This window comes from Ptychodera flava, chromosome 13 (assembly GCF_041260155.1).
Source record: "Ptychodera flava strain L36383 chromosome 13, AS_Pfla_20210202, whole genome shotgun sequence".
Taxonomy (NCBI): Eukaryota; Metazoa; Hemichordata; class Enteropneusta; family Ptychoderidae; genus Ptychodera; species Ptychodera flava.
Window position 1 is genome coordinate 23718403 of NC_091940.1, and position 23767 is coordinate 23742169.

Below are 23767 nucleotides of genomic sequence, written 5' to 3' on the forward strand. Positions count from 1 at the left end.
GCTTTAAATTTGAAATCTTGATGACCTAAATTCATTTTTATTAATATATATTAAGTTAAAGACTTCAGTAAGACATGACTCTAGGAAGGAAACTGAAATGCTTTCAGCAACAAAAGTATGTGGCCAAAATACTCGCTTTAAAACGCCATTTCGTATTCCTCCTAGTAAGTAATATTACACTGGTGTAGACGGCCCGGGTCGTCAGCGCATTTTTTCTGAATATCTAATAGGTCATGCAGTGTGTAGTCGAAAGAACATCCTTAACGCGTGAACTAATTAACTGTATCTCTACTATTAATATTAAAACCACAAAAATGCAATTCGGAAACTATTTTGAAGTCAAGAAAATGTGTTTAAACACGACAAGACGAACCTGTTGTTATATTTACGTGTCAGTCGAACCAACTTCACTGACAGCTCTTCGTCAAGAACGATCAAAACAAGGTAAGCTGATATGCTTTCAACAACTTATTTCTTGTGTCAAGCTTTATCTGTCGGTGATTAAAAATTATATCGCCTACCAACTTTTTTTGACGGGTCTTCCATAAACCAATATCAGTTGTTTAATGTGACATAATTTTTTGAAGCGTTTTTGAATCGCAACGAATCTTAAAAACCCCTCTGATATCGTACTTTTCTTGCGATCTAATGTTATTTCACGGTAGTTTGACATTCAAGAAGTCTCAACTCAGCTCATACCAACCACCTTCATGACAATTAATCAAAATTGCTGACTATATTTGTCGGCAGAAGCTCTGCGAACGACCGACGAGCAGAATTAGTGCCTTGTAGAACATATGCATTTCGATCAGACGACAGTTCACAAAGTCGAAACGAACATTCCTCCTCTCGGACGTCACAACTATTCCGGAGGTGCGTAATTCGCGTCCCGAGAGAGACCCTGAACGATAATACTATCGAGCGCGAGATATTTTTGTGCGCAAAATGTTGGATGCGACGTCAGATGAACATAGGACTACATTTTTCAGATTATGAATCATGATCACGGGTTCTAATTATGACGACCACGGTGAATGCAAAAGGTAGGATGCCAAAGATGGAAGCAATGTCGTTGTCTCGGTGAATTTATAATCACGCTACAACCGGAGTGCACTCGCAACGAAAGTGTTTTCCCGCCAAATATCTTATTGCCATCGTTCACTTTCGAGCAGTTCGCCAGGCAAAGATTTAAAAGAGTGCACAGCAAATATCATAGGTTTCAAAAATCACGGTAAGTTTATTTTGTAATGGTTGATTTTTTTAATGCATTGACATAACATCTGTCTTGCAAACGCGATAGTTCCTATGTAGCTAGGACATGCATGTGTGTCTCTTTAAGTGACCCGGTCAAACAGATAGCAGTGTCGTCTGCTTCCTTTGATATTTCCGAAAAAAAAATTGTTGCGGATAAATGTAACTTTTTGTTGCATTGTCTCATTAGATCAACTTTAATCTGGTAACATTTGGATCAACAGCCTTACCCATAAACGTCGATAAATTAATGTTTTTCAGAATTTGTGCATGACTTTTGCTAGCCAGGATCTCAGAACTTCATATTCTGACACTTCTTAAGACATATACTATCACTGCAGTAAATTGGTTTAGTTGTTCGACCATTTACAACGTCTAGGACTATCTGTATCATAGTGTCTCTTTATTACGGCTACGTATACTACGCAAACCCCTTAGGGAGCCATCTTAGGGGGGGGTCACTCAGAATATTGAAAGCTACAGGGGGGTACCGGGTTGCTAAAATGTGTAGAGCAAGAACGGAGGCACTCAATTTATGATGCAAAATAAATTGAATCATCTCTCAGATTGCATCATTGCACACATATCAATGTCTCCAAATTTTCGATGCGAGAGGGGGATACTCCCTCTCGTGCTCTCCCCTTGGGGTGTTCTAACGGTTTTACTTTATTGGTAAAAAACATTTAAAAACCTCTCAGATCGCACCAGACTCCACCATTGCACACGTCAATTTCTCAAAATTGTCCACTCAAGATAGGAGAAGCCCCTCTTTGACACCCCGCCCCTTGGCCTCGCGCGTTCTCTCTCCTGTACTTTCAAATTTTGCCCAGTCAGATATCCTAGTTAAAACCCTGTCAATACTATATGGTTGGATACTCAGGTTGTAGCGTGACCTTTTATATCTATATTTTGTTGTGACTTGGAATTTCACTTTGTTGGTTCACCTTTTTCGACTGTCATGAGATAACCGATGATAATTTAGCAGGATACACGAGAATTTGAAAGGTCTTTACTCTTGCTGTATTTTTGTAAATTTTACATTCAAAATTTCTGTGTTAGAGAGGGGGTTACTCATCATGGTTGGCAGGGGGTTACTCGAAATTTGAGTTTCCGATGAAATTCCTCATGACCTCCCCCCGGCCGTAAATAATGACGGCTCCCTTTGAGTACACTCACTCTGTGATTTTGCTCGTGTTTTCTCACATCTTTAATTCGATAATCGATAATTTATGAGTATATTTCTAATTCTCATCCGGTTTTCGTAGAAAGCAATGTTACATTACCTCATGTATATACATTTGTAGGCAGCACGCTTTCAAGCAATGGATAGACTATATAGCAGTTTGCACACCAAATGTAAAAGTTATAATAACATATCGTGTGAAACATTCTCCATTTTAATCAGTACATATTTCCTTGACTTGTTGTAAAAACATCCCGGTAGTAATTTTATTCTTATTCTTCTAGAGTGTTGATGTTGCTGGATGTACATTCGTGTGACACGTAGCCTTCAAAGTGGCATATATCAGTATCTGAAAATGTTAGAAAAGGAATGACAAAGTGGTCCGCTTGGGTGCTTGATATTTACTTCAACGTCTGATTACGTGTTCCCTGCTGTTCCACTTAGTATGTTATCAGTTACATATAGAATTGATTGCTAGATTGATTAATCAATCAATCAATCAATAGGTCAATATATCAATTAATTAATTAATTAATGATTAGTTATTTATTCAGTGATCTCACAAACACGTACGCAGGCTGGCAGACTGACCTTCTAGTAAATATGGACAGATGTCTCTTCACTTTTAATATCCTTCCTGTCGTAAAATTTCAGCTATAATGTTACAAAAGGCGAGTTTCTTAGGTTTTTAACCATCTTCGAAAACAGCAAAAATGATCGGTATCAAACTTTCTTAGTAATACCGAAATTCACGTAGGAGATTGCCTGTCGCATGTCGTTCAAGAGTTCTGTCCTGTCGATCTCTAGGTTTCACGGCTTCAGTACACCCTTCTCAACATCACATACACGAAAATTAAGTTGGTTTTGAACTAATCCCAATAACCCAAATACTCATCCCAATAACCCAAATATCGCTCCAGGGGGTATATGGATCCATGCCCCACATACCTCCAGGTAATATTTCATTCATCGCAGTCGTCTGTTTGTGTCTTTCACGCTTCGTCCTCCGATTCGGCTAAACCGTGACAGCCACACGCACTTTAAGAAAAAAAAAATTGATACACAAGCAAAAATGTGACAAGATTTTTGAAATATTACCACAGAGTCCATTCTTGAATCGTCTGGAAGTAGTTGAGCTTTCTCATCACGGTAGACACCAACAGTATATCCAATATTCTATTGATTAAGACAAAGATCATCTTTCCTGTTTCGACATTTGAGTGTTTAGATGTGTGAGCAACATCCGAGTTTTTCGAATTCCTTATGGAGGCGTGATGTAATGTGGTTTTAGTAACATGTAAAATGGGATGAAAGATTCTTTCAGTATAACGGCATCGACAAAATCGTGACTTTCTACTGTTCAACTGCACTCTCTCCATCATTACATGAAATATTTTCCCAAGAGAGAGACCATTATGGAATCTTTTTGCGACTATAAAAAACAAGTTCCGGTTCTCAAATACCTTTCGCAAACTGGGTTAACGGGCCGTTCAATGTCACGTCGGTATTTTCCACCATTTACGCCAGAGCCATATCGGACACGAATTGGGAAAGAATGTTGAGACGATCTGGCTTCAATTTAGGAATGGCTATACTTGGAAAGACACCCCCACACAACATATGCCGGTTCAAATGAAAGCGAGGTACCATTACCGAGAAGAATGTTCAAATTTAGGTTAACACCTTGGTTTAATTGTCTACAATAATAAACATAACGTAATTCTCCGATAAAGATACGTTCCTGGCACGTCCTCACTTACGCATACTGGCCAGTTTTAAATGCTAGTGGCAGGTGTGGCGAAATATTTACTTAAGATTTGACCTTTGACATCTTTCCCGGGGTCTGGTTTACGCAGGTTAATAATCTGTCACATATGACATATGTCAGATTTTACAAATATGTGTTTAACATGCGTTGTATCATTCGATCGCAGAACGCGTCCTGACGCTTTGATGCAAATGCAGTGGTATTTTTGTTCCTCTATCCGAGCAGGTTGGACGGTGAAAGTTAACTGTTTGGAGCCTGAGAGTCAACGCGCAGAAATCCGGCTTGGCAGAACATGTACACAAATAGCGGGAGAAATCGTTAGAGAGAGTAACTGGCTTGTAGAGGAAAACCACGTAAACACCACGTCAACGATGCTTCAAAAGCTGGCAGTGGTGATGCTCGAAGCTTGGATACTCCTTGTTTTATCTACGTTAAGCGGCATTGGTGAGTATGTGAAACTACTGGAAACTGATGTTTACGTGAGAAGTTGTGCAGCTGCAAAACCACGTGTACGGAAAGTAAACAGGTTGAGATTTGATTTTGCCCTGAGCGTTGCGTTTGCGTAATTGAACCATTTCTAGTGAACCAATAGCCCGGAATATCTCCTGTAATGAACTTTTGAGAGACAAAAGTTTCAAATAATTCATACGAAATTAATTATTTCATTAATAATTGAATATCAGAATTCATAACTACCTGGTTCGTCTTGTTAATGAGATCGCGAAGAAAATTCTCAACAGCTAACATCTATGACACTGTGTACACATAAGAGTGATGATTTCATCAGATTAGTAGTTTCGGTCTCCTGAACTCAATATTTAATTTGATATGAAGAGAAAAGTCAGAAAAAAGACGCTACTCAAAATACAGATTGGTTAAAGTAATTTTTATAAATGATACTTGTTTGATTCTGATATGCAAAGTGTTCATTAAGTGTATCAAAAATGATAATTAGACACACATACACATACATACATACATACATACATACATACATACATACATACATACATACATACATACATACATTTTGTAATGTTTAATTTTCCCTAGCATTATTTTTTATCCATTTTATTATTACCTGATTTCAGTGTCAACATGGAACACTCGGTTTGATCTACATCAAAATTTATATATTCTGAATACAGCACAGCAAAAGTTTTAGGATCACACGTGTCACTTATTTATCAATTAGCAAACTTTCATTAACAATTTAACCTGTGTTATTGGCCAGCAATAAAACATATCAACAACATTATTTAGCCTTATTTATAGGAGCATACCCATTTCGGTTAACCCGTCGTTTTAATTTTTTTCACAATATTTTGCCACAGATTGTATGAAGTGTTTGTGCTATGTAGTTTTTAGTGATAGACGATAATTGTTCCTCAGCCGGTACTGAGAACTGTCTTGACCACAAACCTGGCTTTGGGCTTACAATCACGTCTATTCAGTTTGGTTTATAGCACGTAAAGTGTGAGAAGTGTGTATTTTGAGACAGAGATATCAAACGGACGAATTGACACAACAGAGCTAACCCTAGGAGATGTACTCACACTCAGCGTATCACTAACCCTCGATCGAACTGTTTTATGGAGAGTGGGCGGTTGGGAAGCGTTCAGAAACTGACCGTCCTGATACCCATGGCATTTATACGTGAAATTTCACTTTAACATGAGCAACGTGAACCTAGACTTCGACTATTGTTAAAAGGCCAGAGCTTGTGAAAATTTAATCATTTTACGAACGGTCAGTTTTCTGAAAGCTTTACTCTATAGCAGGCTTCATAATACAGTTCTAACTTATCCTTCCCTTTCATTGAAAGTTTAATGGAGCTCTGTAACTTCAGTTCTGAATTCATGGTTAGCAAACGTCAAAACCATGGGGCTTGAAAATCAGATTTTTATTTTTTTTCAACATACTTCGATAGGTATACGTAGAAAACAAGAAACTTCTGACTTACCGACCAAGAAAACAAAAACACATAACAAACCTATCAAATTCACAACCGTCGGAGATATCGTATGATCAAATGCATGTATCAAAGGAAAATATTTACACGATGGTTATATGAGCTGATCGGACGTCTTCAAACCATTCACGATGAAGATGTGAATTCAATAAGATTTGTATAGATTCAAATACGATTGTCAAGCACAGAATGATACGACGGACGAATTTGAGGGCATGTTTTATGCATTCACGTTATAAGTTTTAACTTACATGAATGCAAGAGTTGCGATGACATGGAGTGTCTACCTTACTGAAAATCACATGTTAGTCAACTTGGTTCAGTTCTCTGTCTTCTTCAGTGCACAAGAATGACAAATTCAAACAAAGAAACGAAGACACCTGGCGGTATTCAATAAAACTGGGATTACAGGCACAATCATCTCCAGCTAATTTTGTTTACTTTTTCCATACCTTCTTACAAAACTTTTCTCCATTGTTCCTCAACAACTAACTAAAATGAAGCTTTTTCGTTGCTATTGTAATCAATTCTCTCTGAGCGCAGCCAGTATAATCTTAGAGGAGGTGATGGTGCAGAGTGGTGATGATGATGATGATGATGATGATGATGATGATGACGATGGTGGTGGTGGTGGTGGTGGTGATGGAAGGATGATTGTTGTTGTTTATGTTGTTGTTGTTGTTGTTGCTGCTGCTGCCGCCGCAGCCGCCACCGATGATGATGACGATGATGATGATATAATGATGTAGATTTCTTGTTAAGTCTAGGCGTCGGACAACGATAATCTAAGTATGGAGAAAATTTGAGAGAGTATATAGGGCCGTATATACGAGCAACAATAGTGATGGACTAATTACAACGATTGACCTTTCGATAAAGGTCGTTTGGTATTCATACATCGTCTTTTGCGCAGATGCGAATTATCGGGAGAGCGAGTTTATCTGGAGAGGCTATCGATGGAGAATCCTGCTGCTTAAGTGCTCTTCCAAGATATTTTAATTGGATGTCTTTCAAGAGGAAAAGCTTTTGGGGATATTAAATTTGCGATTGGTTTGAACCATGTACTATCTTGAAGCTTTATTTTTTGACACATTCCACCACTAATTGTCGATTAAAATAACACGTTTTGCAGGATATCACTGTGCTGCCTAATTGCTTAAACATGGTGTACGATGACTTCCCGCTGTTCACGTTGTGTATTGCCGAATGCATCGACATGTTATGAGAGAGCCTTTTGCCGCAATTCAGGAAGCCCGCCTTGAAATATTGCCTACAAAACAGTCCTTAACTGTGAGCGCAAGCTTTGATGAAGTCGCCTCCGCCACAAATTATTTCCATCGGCAGGGTAATAAAAATTTGAGACGGTGACCTTTGAGATATGTGGTACGTTCAGATTGACGACTTTGCGTCGGCCCAGGTCCCGACCAGGGCCGGGGCCGACGTAAAAAACCATGTGGACACGCTGAGTCGGCCCTGGGCCGACTCAGTTTGGTCCCGGTTAGAAGGGGGGTTCAGGGCCGACTCAGGGCCGACGCAAAATTTGGTCCGACGCAAATCGCCAGTGTGGACACGTTACGTCGGCCCTGGTCCCAGTTGACCAGGCCTCCGCTATGGATCGAAGTTGAACTAGTCACCCTATTCGCACAAAACAAACGACGTTTGAAACTAAAGTTTACACCTATCGAAAGTTTTCAATCCAGTCTTTACATTTTAATATCATCCCATGTACGCTGAACTTCCACCAACCTTTGTTCCGCAACGAGACCATGTCATTCGATTCCACAGTGCACGTATTAGAGAGGCATGTCAAAATCCCGCGCACTGGTTATTTCTCCACCGCGGTCTTATATATACCATATGCTCATCCAATACATGGTGAAGATCTCTCCGATGATTAAAAGGGTGAGTGGTAGTCATATTTGCCCTTCTTGTGCGTAAAAACACAGGAAAATCATGAACAGTAGAAACAGCGTGCCATATTCAAATGCGCCATTTTGAACTTTTGACAGGTCAGAGGTCACAAAGGAAGGTAAAGTTACGTCGGCCCTAATTCTGGTACCGGTAGGTGTGGACACGGACCAAATTTAATCCCAAAAGGACAATTATTTTGCGTCGGCCCAAATTTCAGTTGGGTTGCCAATGTGAACGAGATATGGTCATGGGTATTCGCTCAAATAATGCCAGAGCGCTTTGCTTGGCAAAGAAATTGTTTTTGTACACACTATGCCCTTGTATTGTCTTGTTGGTTTGTTTGTTTTCGGTCTGTCTTTAATAGCACAGTGATAATTTGTTGTTAACTCATGTCGAGTATTCGGAGTGTACAAAGAAAGTTGGTATATATGGGCTGTGATTGTTTAAAGGGAGGCAGTCGTCGGAACTGTGCGACTTTCTTGATTACAAACAATGTATTTCATTTATGATATCTAGATGCATCAAGTCAACATAGCTGCAATATTTAAATTTTACGATATTCGCTGTTAACAAACATGTTTTAACTTCCATCAATCGCCAACGTATCCTAGACACAGTGTTTACATTGCTCGTAGAGGTCCCTGGCAACCCTTGAGCCGAGTTCCGACGACTGCCTCCCTGTAAAACTATGTTCAGTTAAAAAAATGAATAATCATGTCGTTCAGAAGATCCAATGTTATCATGTTGACAATTAAATTTAAGTCTGGACTAGACTTTATTTGTTTCCAAGAACACTGTGTGTTTGTTCACAATCCGTTGTGTTTACAAGGGTAGTACCTCGCAGTTCAACACGCCTTACAGAGAAGGAGAAAAATGTTCTCGATATTTTAAGAACATGGGTGACTGGAACAATCAAAAGTTATCGCTGTTGTCCCATTATTGATGATTTTTCCTGACTTTGTGTTTTCCCCTTATGGATGGCTATTGATGAACGGTGACTGAGTGACATCAAGGTTTTAATGCACTGCGAGACAAGGACTTTCGCTTACAAGGTTATCAGACGAGGCGTCCCTCATTCTACACATGTTGCCAATCCGGTGCGAGCAGGTCGTTGCACACATCGAGACTTAAATAGATCTCCCCTGCCGGCAGCCGAAGAGTGTTGTTTCTATTCCCGGCAGCGACGTGTCACTGACTGCATGCCTCCCGCCGCAAAGTCTGCATAAGTCCCGCGCTCAGATGTTCGGGCAGCGTCCGTTACATTCTACGGTCAGCCGTAGGTGGCCGCGGGGTAAATATCCAGCGGTAAAATAAATTCAGTGTAAGATGACCGACGTGGAATGATGATTATCTCACCAGCAGAGAGCATTCAACTATCCTCGCTAACTGCGATGAAATGCTAACCTCCAGTTAGGAATTTCGGCAGATATCTAGAAGTAGTCTCGGGCGATATTATGTCAGGTATTCATCGGAGATATTCCAGCGTCGTGTTGAAATGCAGTGGCTTTTCTGCACGTCGCCCTTAGAGCTAGATACGATTTGATAAAATCAACAAATTTGTAGCTATGGGCATGTTACCTTAAACGTTAAGAATTGAATTTTCGATATTTTACATGTCATCAAACATCCTTCAGATCTTCCAAGAAAAAGATTCTATGGGATATGAAGAGACGAAAAATCAATCAAATTGAAGTCTGCAAGCGCATCTTTTCTCAATACATTACAAACTAGGTGTGATGAAGACATCTGACAGCCCCAGTGCAATGAAAAAGTTCGAATGATCATTGCTAGCTTTTGATACTTGTCTTCTTTTAACCTTCAATCTTTTATTATTTTTGTCTGTTCAGGAAACCTTTCGAAAGGTCTTGTAGCGAATAGCATACTAAGGGAGTATTTGGTTTGTGTTTTTTTACGGGGAGGCGGTCGGTGGAACTTATGAAATGAAATGTAAAAAGCGACCGCCGCCAAATTAAATTTCTAAAATTTGACCCCGCCCCCAATTCATCAATTGTAAAATGTACCCCCCCCCCACGAGAAAAAATTCATCAGATTTGATTCATAAACGCTTTGCAACCTATGGCCCTGGGGTGAAAAACTGGGCCCTTCAAAAGTGTTTGCAAGAAAAAAGTTACTCTCCAATTTTCACGCACAAAAAACAGCGACCCTCCCCCAGATATCACAGTCTGTATCAATAATATCTTAATTGGCCTCTAATTTCTCATTTGACCTTTGAACTTTCAGAGAATCCTTTTTGAACTATACAGATAATCACTTGGGCGAAATTCTAATATCATAATGTTTTTCAGATCTCTTTCAAACAAAATACTCTCATAACGTGCATTATCAATTATCAAACGTTTATAAAAGCACAGATTTAACTAGTTTTGTATTGTAAAAACTATTCCAAGTTTTCCTCACTGAACACAATGTATTTAGAATCAACTGTTACATTTTTTGATGAAATCCCAAAATCAAATTTCTTGCACACACATGAACTTGTAATCACCCTAGTGTAATCAAGTACACTAGTATCAATAATCAAGCATCTATAAATACACAGATTTAGCTAGTTTTGTATTCAAAAAACAATTATTCATAGTTTCCTTATAAACTACCAGTGAATCAACATTTTGGTGAAATTCCAAAATCAAATTTCTTGCTTACACACACATGCACCTGTAACCGCCCTAGTCTGATCAAGTACATTAATATCAATAATCAAGAGATATAGCACATATACACAGATATAGCTATTCATAGTTTCCTCATAGACCAATACTTTTTTCAGGAAGGTTATCATATTCAGCGATGATCCCGTGACAGGAGAGATAATTAATATGTTGCAAGTCCAAGCCTTGAGAAAAGTCCAAGAAACGACTTCAGTGCATTGCTCGTTTGGGATCTCACTTTCAGTTAATGTACAATGACTTGGCTACTCCTCTATTCCGTTGGATTTACTGTGGCATAGACGTGGTTCTTTCGACTCGACGTCTTCGATTTAGCCATTATATTACAATGAAATTATCAGAAATTAAAGCGTGCCTCATTCGAAAAAGGTACGGTCCATTCCGCACTGAGAGCACAGTTATGCTATCAAACTATTAGGCTGGTCAACGTAAGTGCATGACCATCAACTCAAGTCCTTGTAAAATTACTATCCGGCGGCCCACAAAGGAGAAGAAAATTGTCCAGATTCAGGGAATGCCTCTGCTACATTACGATGCTCGGGAATGTGTGAAGAGGTAGTCTGGGTTTGCTTACCAAAATAGTCGGATGGTCACGTGATCGGCTACATACCTTATTTGTTTACATCCTAGTCATGTCAAACTATGAAGAACTTTCTGATACCATGTGGTTTTCCAGCTATGAGCTGGCATGTTATTTTAATCGACGATGCGTGTACTTGCTCACCAGAAGGACTCCTGGGCGATGTCCGACTTTGGAAGAAGAGTGCGTGCAGCGTTTGGAAACGCGTTTGGTTTGTTGAATACAACCATTACGTCAAGTATCCAGGATAGGTAGAAGAATGAAAAGTGAAATAGATATTTATGAAGCGTTAGTTGAATTGGAGATCTGCAAGACCTCGCATCATCATCATCATCATCATCATCATCATCATCATCATCATCATCATCATCATCATCATCACGGTGGTTTCAATCGGATTCGAACTCACAACGTACGGTACCCAGTCACCTAGCGTAGAAGCCACAGACAAAACCGCTCGGCCAAATCCCCAATCTCAGAAAGATTGGTTCAATAACCGAGCTAAGTTGTTACAATTTTTCTGACTGCGACCCCTCCATAACCGCTGTAGAGTTCGTGAAGCACTCACGCTCGCACGCTCACTATCACACTTCGCACACAAACTTTATCGAAGCGAAGTAATGAATACATCGCTTAAACTGGGCGAAAGGCAGCCTCGGGGACAAATCTGTCCACCAGCAGAGTTATCAACCCAGCAGCAGCATCATTATCATAAACATCATCATCATCATCATCATCATCATCATCATCATCATTTTAAGAAAACCGCACATTCAACCAATATACATCCTCTGACAGTTATTTGTTCGGTGGGATGATTATGCCTGGAGGCCAGGCTTTGACCAAACAATAACAAGGTTAAACGAATGTACCAACACCGTGCAAAATATCTACAACCCTGGGCAAAATCAGACGTACGAGTTGTGCGCTGTATCGTATAAGAAATGTATACAACGGCGTAAGGTCTCAAACCTGTCGCCGTTGTAACTACATCATCTGGTGTGTTGGCAGCCGCTTATAGATGCACCATTCCAAACGCATTCCGAGGATGTCTGTATCTTCTTCCTAATAACTGGAACAAACGTTACCATTCCAAGCGGTATTTCATATCTTGTTAAATGCATAATTGCGCTGAGTGACTGAACAGTGATCGGAATACATGTCCTGCGTAAGAAAGACGGCCTTAGTCCATCATTTGCAATAGCTAATATGATACAGTCATGAAACTAAGAACTCTTTATCACACTAGTTCAAACAAATATTTTTTTCCGTGGTTTAACTTTTTTATGTTCAAATTATCTTTCAAACGGTTATTTGAAAAAAATACCGCGATTTTACATCGAAAACACAACCACTCATTCACCTACTGTAGTATTACACAGTCTAGTTTCCTCCAAAGTGTTGAGATTTCGTGTTCACCGGTCTTATTGCTTGCTCCTACATTACATTCCCCAAGCTTTGTCATCGGTCCCCTTTTCTTTCATTGTCCAACTGTCCTGATAATTCACGACGGGACAGTAAATAGATCATAAAAGCTATGAAAGGAAGCGATCTCATCCCCCCAAAATTGTTTTTAGCTCACCGTCTATCTGTTCATCAGTTTCGCGTGACTCTGCACCATGGTTTCACTTTAACGAATAATGTGAAAGGGTTACATACAAGTAAAGATTGGTACTCATCGAACGATAGATAGATAGATAGATAGATAGATAGATAGATAGATAGATAGATAGATAGATAGATAGATAGATAGATAGATAGATAGATAGATAGATAGATAGATAGATAGATAGATAGACAGACATGGGTATGAAGGCTGACTGTCAGTTTTGTAAGAAATGGGCGCGAAAGAAGATTTCAGAACTACGGTTTTGAGTAAAGGCAGACGCTCTCGTAGTCACATAGACTCTCTAATAGCCAATGTTATATATATATATATATATATATATATATATATATATATATATATATATATATATATATATATATATATATATATATATATATACAAAATGTATACAATGTGCCCTCCCGTTATCACCATAATGGCTTTATGGCAACCTCTGAACTTGGGCACAGAGTGTACGGTTACACATTGTTGAGGATTGAAAATATATATATATAATCATGCAGATAAAGTTACTGTGTATCAAGCACAGCCCGAATTGGGCTATCCAATTCGTTATATCATTCCCTGGTATATTTATTGCGCAAGTGCAGCGATCTGATTGGTCGAAATGTGAAAATAACCATGCTTTACTCGCGATATAGCGCGACTGGAATTCTCAGCTAGAGAAAAAAAATCCTTGTTGGAAGTTTCTCTCCAAAATTTTAATGTACTGTTATGATATACATTTTATAGCAATAACCCTCAGAATCAGGTATATCACTCAATTTTGACCAGTTCACTCCAAACATGCACTGGCTTTCGTTCGTGCATATGTCATGAACTGGTCAAAATCTCGTTGTATACCCGTCATCACTTAGGTGTTTTCTTCTAAATATCACCTGAGAGAGGCCTTATTGATCCAGGCATATATGTAAGGGTACAGACAAGAGACGAAGTTGTAGACAGTTCTTGTCTATCTTTATGTTATTTTCACAGGGTTATCACTGACAGTTGCACCTATAGACGACACTGACGACCACTTCCCGTCATTTGAAGGTGACCCGCCACCACTGCATCACCTACCACCATTGGTATCAAACAAGCCGCGTATAGTAACCAAGGAAGTCGACGACCACACAGTTGCGCCCTCAACGGTCGGTTACGAGGCTCACTCCACAACACCAAAGTATGAGCTCAAAACCGTAGGAGAGCGGCAAAAATCTGAAGAATACAACAAAGTCGAAGGATATTTCTACAGTAGTGTAACTCAAAAAGAAGGGTACCCCGTTGTGTCACTCCATGATAATTCAGAAGGTATAGCCATATATTAAGAGTCCGAAATACAGTCATGATGTGAGAGGCTATGTCACGGTTACCCGAACGACCTGAAACGGAGAGAGAGAGAGAGAGAGAGAGAGAGAGAGAGAGAGAGAGAGAGAGAGAGAGAGAGAGAGAGAGAGAGAGAGAGAGAGAGCGTGTGTCTGTGTCTGTGTGTGACATACCGCTGCCAGTGATTAAAATACAACATGCGATCACCTACCTCAGTCCCTGCCCAAACGTGATTATTGAAGATTGGAAAGTGCATTGCCTCTACATCGGACGGATCATCAGAATTAGTAGGCGTACTGACTTTCTATTTATTTAATAAAGCCATCGGTGATGAATTCGCATATAAGCTAGAATGCAGCATATGTAATTTTAGATTTTGTTTACAAAGTCTTTGATTATACTATGATTAGCATTAGACATTATGTATGTCTACGTTTGATGGACTTTCGTCTTGTTCGTTTTTGAACAGGTGTGACGACTTTCCGTAAGAAAGACGAGAAAGATTTTACAGCGGACGCTCTAAAGCAAAATGGCTGCGGTATGCAAAGTTTTGATTATTATCTTTGTTGACTGTGTCAGCAGGCAAAGTTGTACTTCACTTTTCTTTCTTTTGCGAAATAAGTCTTACAAAAGATTTACAGCACGTTCAAATTTTCTTCCCCACGATTTGGCATTTTGAAAAGCCAGTAGTTGTAACTTGTCATCATTTTCAATCCGTGGCACAATTCGGCCAACCAATAAACCAATTTGCATTTTCAAAAAAGGAAATCGAAATGGAGCTATTTGAAATTTTCAAAGGTTTTATCATCTTGATTATTAACTTTTAGGCCTATTTCTAAATTTAAATCTTTGGGCTGAGATTGAAATATAGGAAACAGGTGTATACTGCTGTGAGGATGGCACTTTACGGCCATTCAAATTTCCCTCTGACAAACTCTATTTCCCACAATTCGTATTTCCGTTTTTTCAATTTCCAATATACCAAATGTCCGATTTTCCCATTTCATTTGGGGCGTGGCAGCTGATAGTATCTATCTTTGGCATAGGAATGCATCAAATTGTGACAGTTGTTTGCGCGGGCAAGTCGTTCAACGGATAGAGTAACGAACATACAAAGAACAATAGTGTTGCGGCCGCCGGAAAGGAAAGTCCGATATAATCAGTTTGACCTGACCTGCTGAAGATTTGCGCGCTTCCCGTCAATGTCGCAAACTGGAACATTGCGTAAATTGTGACAGTCATCAGCCCAATCAGAGCGCGGCATCCACACTTAATTTTATCTGATCAATTTATTCAGCTGTCAATCTTTGTACGCAATGATGTTCTCCTCATAATGATCTCAGTAACCAATCATAGTTTTAATTCGTATGCCGGCTCACTTTATAAATTGCACCTGTTCCAACCCGATCAAAATCTTGACCTTAAAGGCGTTTGATATCATGTTTGAGACATCATCGTCTAACAGTTCGTTCAGAGATACCACTTGCCCTGGGCTAAACATTTTGGGAACACCTATTTCGCGGTGACTTCTTCCTTTTTCACCCATTTCTTGAATTTCTTGCGGCTGAAGTGCACGCGCAGTCTACCATCCAAAGAACAGTTTTTTTCTTGTCTTCCAGTATGTGAGACGATGTTAGGGACTGGCCAGTTTGTTCAGCCTCGCGCGCTCTGTTCGTACGTGTGTAGTACACACACTCCAGAGTTTGCAGAAGCCGTCTGAGATAGCGTTCTACATTTGCACTATATATCGGAAGAAACAATGTTGATATTGCACTAAAACGGTCACTACTCTGACAATTTGTAGCTGTGGAAAAGCAGTTATTGTTGGCATGGTAGCGTGCGCCGCTATGCGGGTCATCAAAAGGTGGGGTTACCTTTCGATGACCTGCATAGCCACGCACCCTATCCCGCCAACAGATAGCTGCACAGCTAGACAATTTGATGTCCCAGTGAAGAATGTAAGATGTATAATAATAAGATTATCACGAAAATACCGCAAAGGATGCACTATGACATCGGCGCCGCCGTGCATCACCCTCCGCTTCGCGTCGAGCGATACGCTACGCCAATGTCCTCGTGCATCTTTTGCGGTATTTTCGTAATAACCTCATAATAGTAAAGTTACGCGCCCAAAGGGCGCGCCGAAAAATGAAACTGAATGATGAAATTCATGGCTAGTACGATGCATTTTAGGCAAGTATGAGCCAGTGTCGAAATTTAAAAACACACCGACCCCCTAATTGGGCATTACAAAATAGGTGACCCCATCACCAAAGTGAAAAACAAGGTGACCCCCATGAATCCACCGGCCTCCAAGGCCGAAGAAACTGACCAGTCCCTCATTCCCGCAAATTTTTAAAAGTATCTTGTTCTAATTGTCGTAAGCCCCGCCCCAGTACATTTGGTCACACTGAGATAAATGTTACACCTTAATTCCAATTCGATACAATTATTTCCGCCATAGTATGAACAGATACTGGGCCACGCCCCAAATGAAATGGGAAAATCGGACATTTGGTATATTGGAAATTGAAAAAACGGAAATACGAATTGTGGGAAATAGAGTTTGTTAGAGGGAAATTTGAATGGCCGTAAAGTGCCATCCTCACAGCAGTATACACCTGTTTCCTATATTTCAATCTCAGCCCAAAGACTTTAAATTTAGAAATAGGCCTAAAAGTTAATAATCAAGATGATAAAACCTTTTGAAAATTTAAAATTAGCTCCACTTCGATTTTCTTTTTTGAAAATGCAAATTGGTTTATTGGTTGGCCGAATTGTGCCACGGATTATTTTCCAACTAGTTTTGTTTTGTATGTCAAGTTTAGGTTTTTGTTCCACTCCCCCGAAGCATGTTCAAACACCTATTATTTATTTTGTTAATACAGCGTCTTAGTAAAATGCAATGTTATTGTTTATATAGAGTCAGGATCAGAATTCGTTTGTCAAAAGTAACAATACGGTCATGTACAGGCATTGTTGACGAGCTAACTACTGTGTACCTAAAGATCCCTTAGGGAGTAGAATAAGAACTGTATTTGGCATTAAAGGCACATGAGCTGTAACTTTTGGCATTATTTTCATGATTTTATATTTAGATTAAAATTAGTTCATAGAAATGTTCTTACTCAGAGGTGTTTACCAAAGTATAATTATCCACTGATTGGAACTGCATGAGGAGGTTTCAGTGAGACAAATAATAAACGGTGACATGTCACACCGAAATATGGCCGCCTCCATACAACTACATGAAAAACAGCCTAAATGGTGTATGTACACATTTGAATCTTTACAAATGCAACATGGTGCAGCCTACTGAAAGGAAAGGAAAGGAAAGGGATTCACTCCACTTTGACAAAAATTCTCCGTTTTTCACCTAACCTGGCAAGATTTTGAAAACAGCGGCAAATTGAAAATCAACAAACATCTGTTCAATTTCTTGCCTAGTCTGCCACAAGCAAATGTTGTTGCGGCATAGTTAATGACTATATCGTTCAATTTGTAGAATGCAATGAATATTTGAGGAAATTGCAGGTACCTTGAGGTTGGACAAATTTCGCAGAGTTGCAGCTCATGGACCTTTAAAACAAAACTTAGTCTAGTGAAAAAAAGTTAAAAGTTACAGCTACTGACCCTTGAAGTCTCAGAAACAGATCGACAATCCAGGTGCTCTTTCTGATGAATACATAAAGTTTGAAGATAAAAATAACCAATAGGCTGGTTACGTAACGCTAATCGTGATGATGGTAATGATTATGATGATGATATTTCATTTTAACAGTCATCGCCATTTTGAATCTTCGTAATACACAGATGACAGATATATTATTTAGGGTGACACCACAACACCGTCATCCATCATCATCATCGTCGTCATCTCATCGTCATCATCATTATCATTATCGTCATCATCGTTATCACATGCATTAGTAGAAATCTTTTCAGATGGCATGAGATAATTAGATGTATAACATTTTCCGAGGGTGATATCGTTTTGTTTTTCTATGCAGGAGCAGTTACCGTGACCTTTGCCCCACTACTGTACTGCCTACTGACCACTCTTGTCGCCGTACAACAAAGATGACACTGACAGAAAACTGGACAGAACGCGTCATCCTTAGTAAATAATATTGCCACAGGAGATTTAGGATACTTTAAGTGAAGTACTGTCAATCTTATTTCAAGTGGTTTTGCGGCACATGTCAGCAAGTGGATACACTCTATATCTGCGTCTTGAGTTTCATTTGTGACTGAGAAATTCAAGTTCATCGGCTGAGATTTGTACCCAGATCTTGCGAGGGTACGTTGGAACTGACGATTAGATCTAGCGTTTAGGACTCATACGTGCTATGAAAAAGCACGCAAGGTATATGCTTTCCGAGAAGGCGGTAGAAACATGGTTCAAACGAATCGAATGTACTTATCGATGTAAGTGACGTTATGAAAATTAAACAGAATTGAAATCAAAGTTTGAGCTGTGTTCGTCGGTATTTGCAAAAGCAGAACTACCCTTGATAAGATTCGATAGTGTGAACAGTGAATGTGTCCTACGATATGTAGAAGGAGTCCAGATTTTTCATATCCACTGTCGGTTTGCGTGTCAAGCTATAGCACTTCAGTGATGAATTTTCTCATAGTTATCCTAACGAAGCACAGGCACGCGTCTTTTAAAATAACTTGTCTGTAAATGTTGGAACATGCATTTTATTAAAATCTGTGCAAACGGAAAGCGTGCGGGCAGCTATTGAGACATACAGTGAACAGTGCACGGCTGTAGCCGCTCAGCTCTACTGTTAACGTTACTAACTTTATACAAATGGCGAATTTTAAAATCACTTGTCTACAATTTTAATGTTGAAACATGCATTTTATTGATAACTGTGCGAACGGAAATCATGCAGGCAGCTTTTGAGACATACAGTGAGCAGCGCCCAGAACACGGCTGTGGCCGCTCGGCTGTCTTGTACACATTACTCTAAGGTACGAAACTATTTGGAAAATAATTTTTAAATTAGACAAAATTAACTGTTATTGGCCATCCTCGAGATTAAAACTTCAACTTAATCAAGGGAATGCTTACAAAAATCGATCGATTGGCTTCCTAACTTGTAAAGTCAACATAGGTCCTATCTATACGGCTGATAATTAGCGCAATGTCTTTCTACGGACAAGTCCCGTGCCAGCGCCATTTTCAAAGTGTGCAGCTTGAAGTTGACGCATGCGCATACTTTTCTTTTAAACCAATACGTGAAGTTTTTGTGTTTCAAGAACCCAGTCGATCGATTTAGTACCACGCATGCGACAACACAGAGAAGTTTGAATCCCCTGGGTTGCCAACAACGTTTTATTTTACGGATTTTATTTAAATTATTTTCCCAAGAGGGACTGTGCTCAGAGTAATGTGTACAAGACAGCCGAGCGGCCGCAGCCGTGTTCTGGGCGCTGCTCACAGTATGTCTCAAAAGCTGTCCGCATGATTTCTGTTTGCACAGTTATTAATAAAATGCATGTTTCACCATTCAATTACAGACAAGTGGTTTTAAAATTCGCCGAGTGTATAAGTAACAGGAGGGCTTAACGGCCACAGCCATGCACTGCACTGTAGTGTAGTGATGGGCACTGTTCACTGTTCACATCATGCCTCAAAATCTGGCCGCACGATTTCTGTTTGCACATTTGTTAATAAAATGCATGTTTCAACATTAAAAATTCAGATAATTGATTTTAAAATTCACCGTGCGCCTATGTAACGAAGGGGAGCCAGCGTCCCTCTAAGCAAATAGTCAGACTAGTGCCTGCAAGTGACATATTTTATCGTGAAAATCACGATAACAAAAATTGTCAGCTCAGTTCATTTGTTCACTTCTTGCGTTTTTTTTATATAAAAAGTATTTTCATACTATATATTTGATTAGAAAAGATTCTCTTTGGCATTAACTGCTAAGTTTGTTTGATGGAGAAGCGTTTGTAAGTTAGACCAACACACGTCGCTTTGACTAAGTCGAAGGGCTTTTGTCTTGACGGAAGTCGATGACAAATAACCATTCACGCCGTAACACATGACGTCGTAGTTTTTTGTAGTTTTGTATGATTTTACCCTTGCAAGTTACACCCGTATCTGGCTCTATACCATGAATACTTACGTGGTTACTGTTGGCGAAGTCGTGTATATCCATATATGGTGTGAGAGGGTGTGTCTGTCATGCCTATCTTGATAAGTCAGTACCAGTATAAAGTTTTGGCAGCGCGCTTTTTCACGTTGCTTGTCAGGTGAAACCCAATGATTGACTATTCGAAAGAAGGGTGACAGAATTCCTTTAAGGCAACAAATGAATCTAAAAAACCTCATGCCTTGTCCACGGAAACTTCATACTAATTTTTTGGGGTAATTAAGAGTGAAAATCAGGGATTCTCATACAATGTTTTGAACATAGAAAAAAAGTTGATTTCTTCGGAATATACATTTAACCCGAATTCCCAGGGCCTCGTCGTCTGGTTCTCACGGCCAAGTTATAATAATAATAATAATAATAATAACACTTTATTACCATATGTATAAAACGAAAATACAATGGAATTCTGGGTGGATCTGCAGAGCTCAGGCTAGAAATAAACAACAAATAACATAATATCACACTGACAAGTTTAAAAAGACACCAAAAGTAACACTACAAATCGTTTAAAAGTCGAACAGCTGTTGGATAAAAACTATTTTTGAAACGGTTGGTTTTTGTCCTAATAGATCTATATCGAGTGCCTGACGGTAGCAAATCAAATAATGTATGTGCTGGATGAGTAACATCTCTAATTATGGAATTTGACTTCCTAATGGCGCGGGTCTTAAAAAGCGACTCAAGCGACGGAAGATCATCGCCGATGATTTTCGCAGCTGTCTTAACAATCCGATTTAGTTTGGCGCGATCCTTTTGAGTAGTACCACTATACCAAACCGTAATCGAAAAGGTAAGGACACTCTCGACAACAGCCCGGTAGAATTTCTTTAGTATGATTTTGTTAACACCGAAGCTTTTCAAACGGCGAAGGAAATAGAGGCGTTGTTGTGCTTTTTTGACAATGTGATCGACATTATTATCCCACTTCAAGTCGTTTGATAGCAGCGTGCCCAGGAATTTAAATGTGTGAACAATTTCAACATCTTTGCCAAGAATCCTCAATGGTAGATGATCGATTTTATTCTTCTTTCTAAAGTCAAATATCATCTCTTTTGTCTTGTTTACATTCAATTGCAAATTATTGTGATCGCACCAATCAACCATCTCGTCCACCTGGTCTCGGTATGCTGCTTCATCATTATTGAGAATGAAACCCGCAGCAGTCGTGTCATCTGCGAATTTGACAATCAGAGAACTATCATTGGATGAGGCACAATCGTGCGTGACTAGCGAGTATAACATAGGGGATAGGACACATCCTTGAGGGGCGCCTGTATTTAAAGTGATAGATTCCGAAAGAAACGACCCCATTTTGACCATTTGGGGCCGGTTAGACAAGAAATCTAAAATCCATTTACAGAGTGCATTATCAAGACCAAGGCAAAGTAACTTATTGTAAAGATTAACAGGTATTATAGTGTTAAAAGCCGAACTGTAATCGATGAAGAGCATTCTGGCATAAGAATTGGCCTTTTCAATATGACTGAGTACATGGTGAAGGGAAATAGAAACAGCATCTTCAACACAACGATTGCTGCGGTAGGCAAATTGATATGGATCCAATGAAGAAGGAAGAGCAGACTTTATGTACTGTAAAACCAGACGTTCAAATGCTTTCATGATGACAGAGGTTAACGCAACAGGTCTGTAGTCATTAAGCTGAGTGATGGTAGCTTTTTTAGGAACTGGTATGATGATTGACTTCTTAAATATATTTGGGACCTTACAAATGTTTAAAGACCAATTAAAAATACCAGCAAAAACTTCCGAAAGTTGATCAGAACATGATCGTAATAGACGTGGTGATATGTTGTCTGGGCCACTCGCTTTCCTTACATTCATTTTCGAAAACACACGAGCAACATCTTGCACAGATATTGACAAAACAGTAGTGGCATTTGTATTAATATTACTGATTTCCCGTGTTCTCAGAGCGTTATCGGGGATGTCGAAACGACTGTAGAAAACATTTAATTCATCTGTGAGGCTCTTGTTATCGGTTGCTGTTGATTTTGATGTTGGTCTGATATTAACTATTCTTTGAATTCCTTGCCACAGATCTCTGGGATTACCTGTTGTTAAATCATTTTCGAGTTTGTCTCTATAGTGTCGTTTAGCTGATAATATAGCTTTTCTGACATCATACTTAGCTTGCTTATAACTTTGCTGGTCACCCGATTTGTGAGCCAAATGCTTAGCTTTCAGTTTATGTCTGATATTTTTACCAAACCAGGGTTTGTCATTCGGATATTTAGTAAATGATTTGAGTGGAATGCAGATATCTTCGCAGAATTTTATGTAATCGATGACCGTCTCTGTGTACTCATTAATGTCAGTCGCTGATCCCTGAAATATGTCCCAATTGGTAACTTCGAAGCACGCACGCAGGTTTTCAATAGCGGCATCTGTCCACAGACGAACTGATCGTTTAACAGGTTTACTTATCTTCAGTTGTTGTTTGTAGGATGGAACTAAATAAACCATATCATGATCTGAATTACCGAGAGGTGCACGAGGTATTGAGCTGTAAGCATTCTTTATTGTCGTGTAGCAGTGGTCCAATGTGTTGGCGCCTCTAGTTGCACAATTCACGTGTTGATAGTATTTTGGAAGATCTTTTCTGAGATCGGCTTTGTTGAAGTCTCCGGCTATAATTGATACGGATTCGGGATGTTGATTTTCGTTTATGACAGCGTATAGTATAAGCTCCTTGACTATCTGTCTGAATGAATATCCTTGGTCAGCGAAGCCGCTGGGACCTTAAAATTTAAACGGACTCAATCCTACATACATTTATAAACTCTCAAGGAAATGCTTATTTTACCTCACTTAATTTGTTGTATAGAAATCTGGGAAAACACTTACACAACCTACCTTGATCCCATTTTTCGTCTCAAAAAAAAAAATCACTTTTTCAGATTTTTTTGCTCATTCTGAGCCTTTCTTCACAATTTAAGCATTTGAACATTTTAGTTGATCTAGTATTACTTATGCATGTTTGTATTTATGATCTAAAGAATAATAATTTTCCCCGTGATGTAGAAGTTTTTTGACTTTGCCTGCATGGTTACTCAACACGTGCAGCGACCGTTGATAACCTTTGAGTCCCACATTACTTCGAAAAACTCAGCATGAGCTGAATATGCAGTTGTCAAACAGTCAAACAATCAGCTACTGCACTGGTTTTGAATCACTGAAGTAGAGGGCAGAATGTAAAAACAACATGTGACCTAGAAGAAAGGACAGCTTGAAAAAAATAACAAGTGGGAGTAGCGCAACAACAAACACACGGACTTCGAGCTCA

At 39.3% G+C, this 23767-nt stretch overlaps 1 protein-coding gene across 1 annotated transcript; it reads left to right on the forward strand.

Annotated features, from left to right (window-relative positions):
* Window positions 1-1104: 1104 nt before the first annotated feature.
* On the forward strand, window positions 1105-18755 carry LOC139148720 (uncharacterized). Its single transcript, XM_070720195.1, has 5 exons — window positions 1105-1231; window positions 4428-4646; window positions 13958-14275; window positions 14760-14828; window positions 18301-18755. The coding sequence occupies exons 2-5, from the start codon at window positions 4574-4576 to the stop codon at window positions 18372-18374; spliced, it is 534 nt and encodes a 177-aa protein (XP_070576296.1). The 5' UTR covers window positions 1105-1231; window positions 4428-4573; the 3' UTR covers window positions 18375-18755.
* Window positions 18756-23767: the final 5012 nt, after the last annotated feature.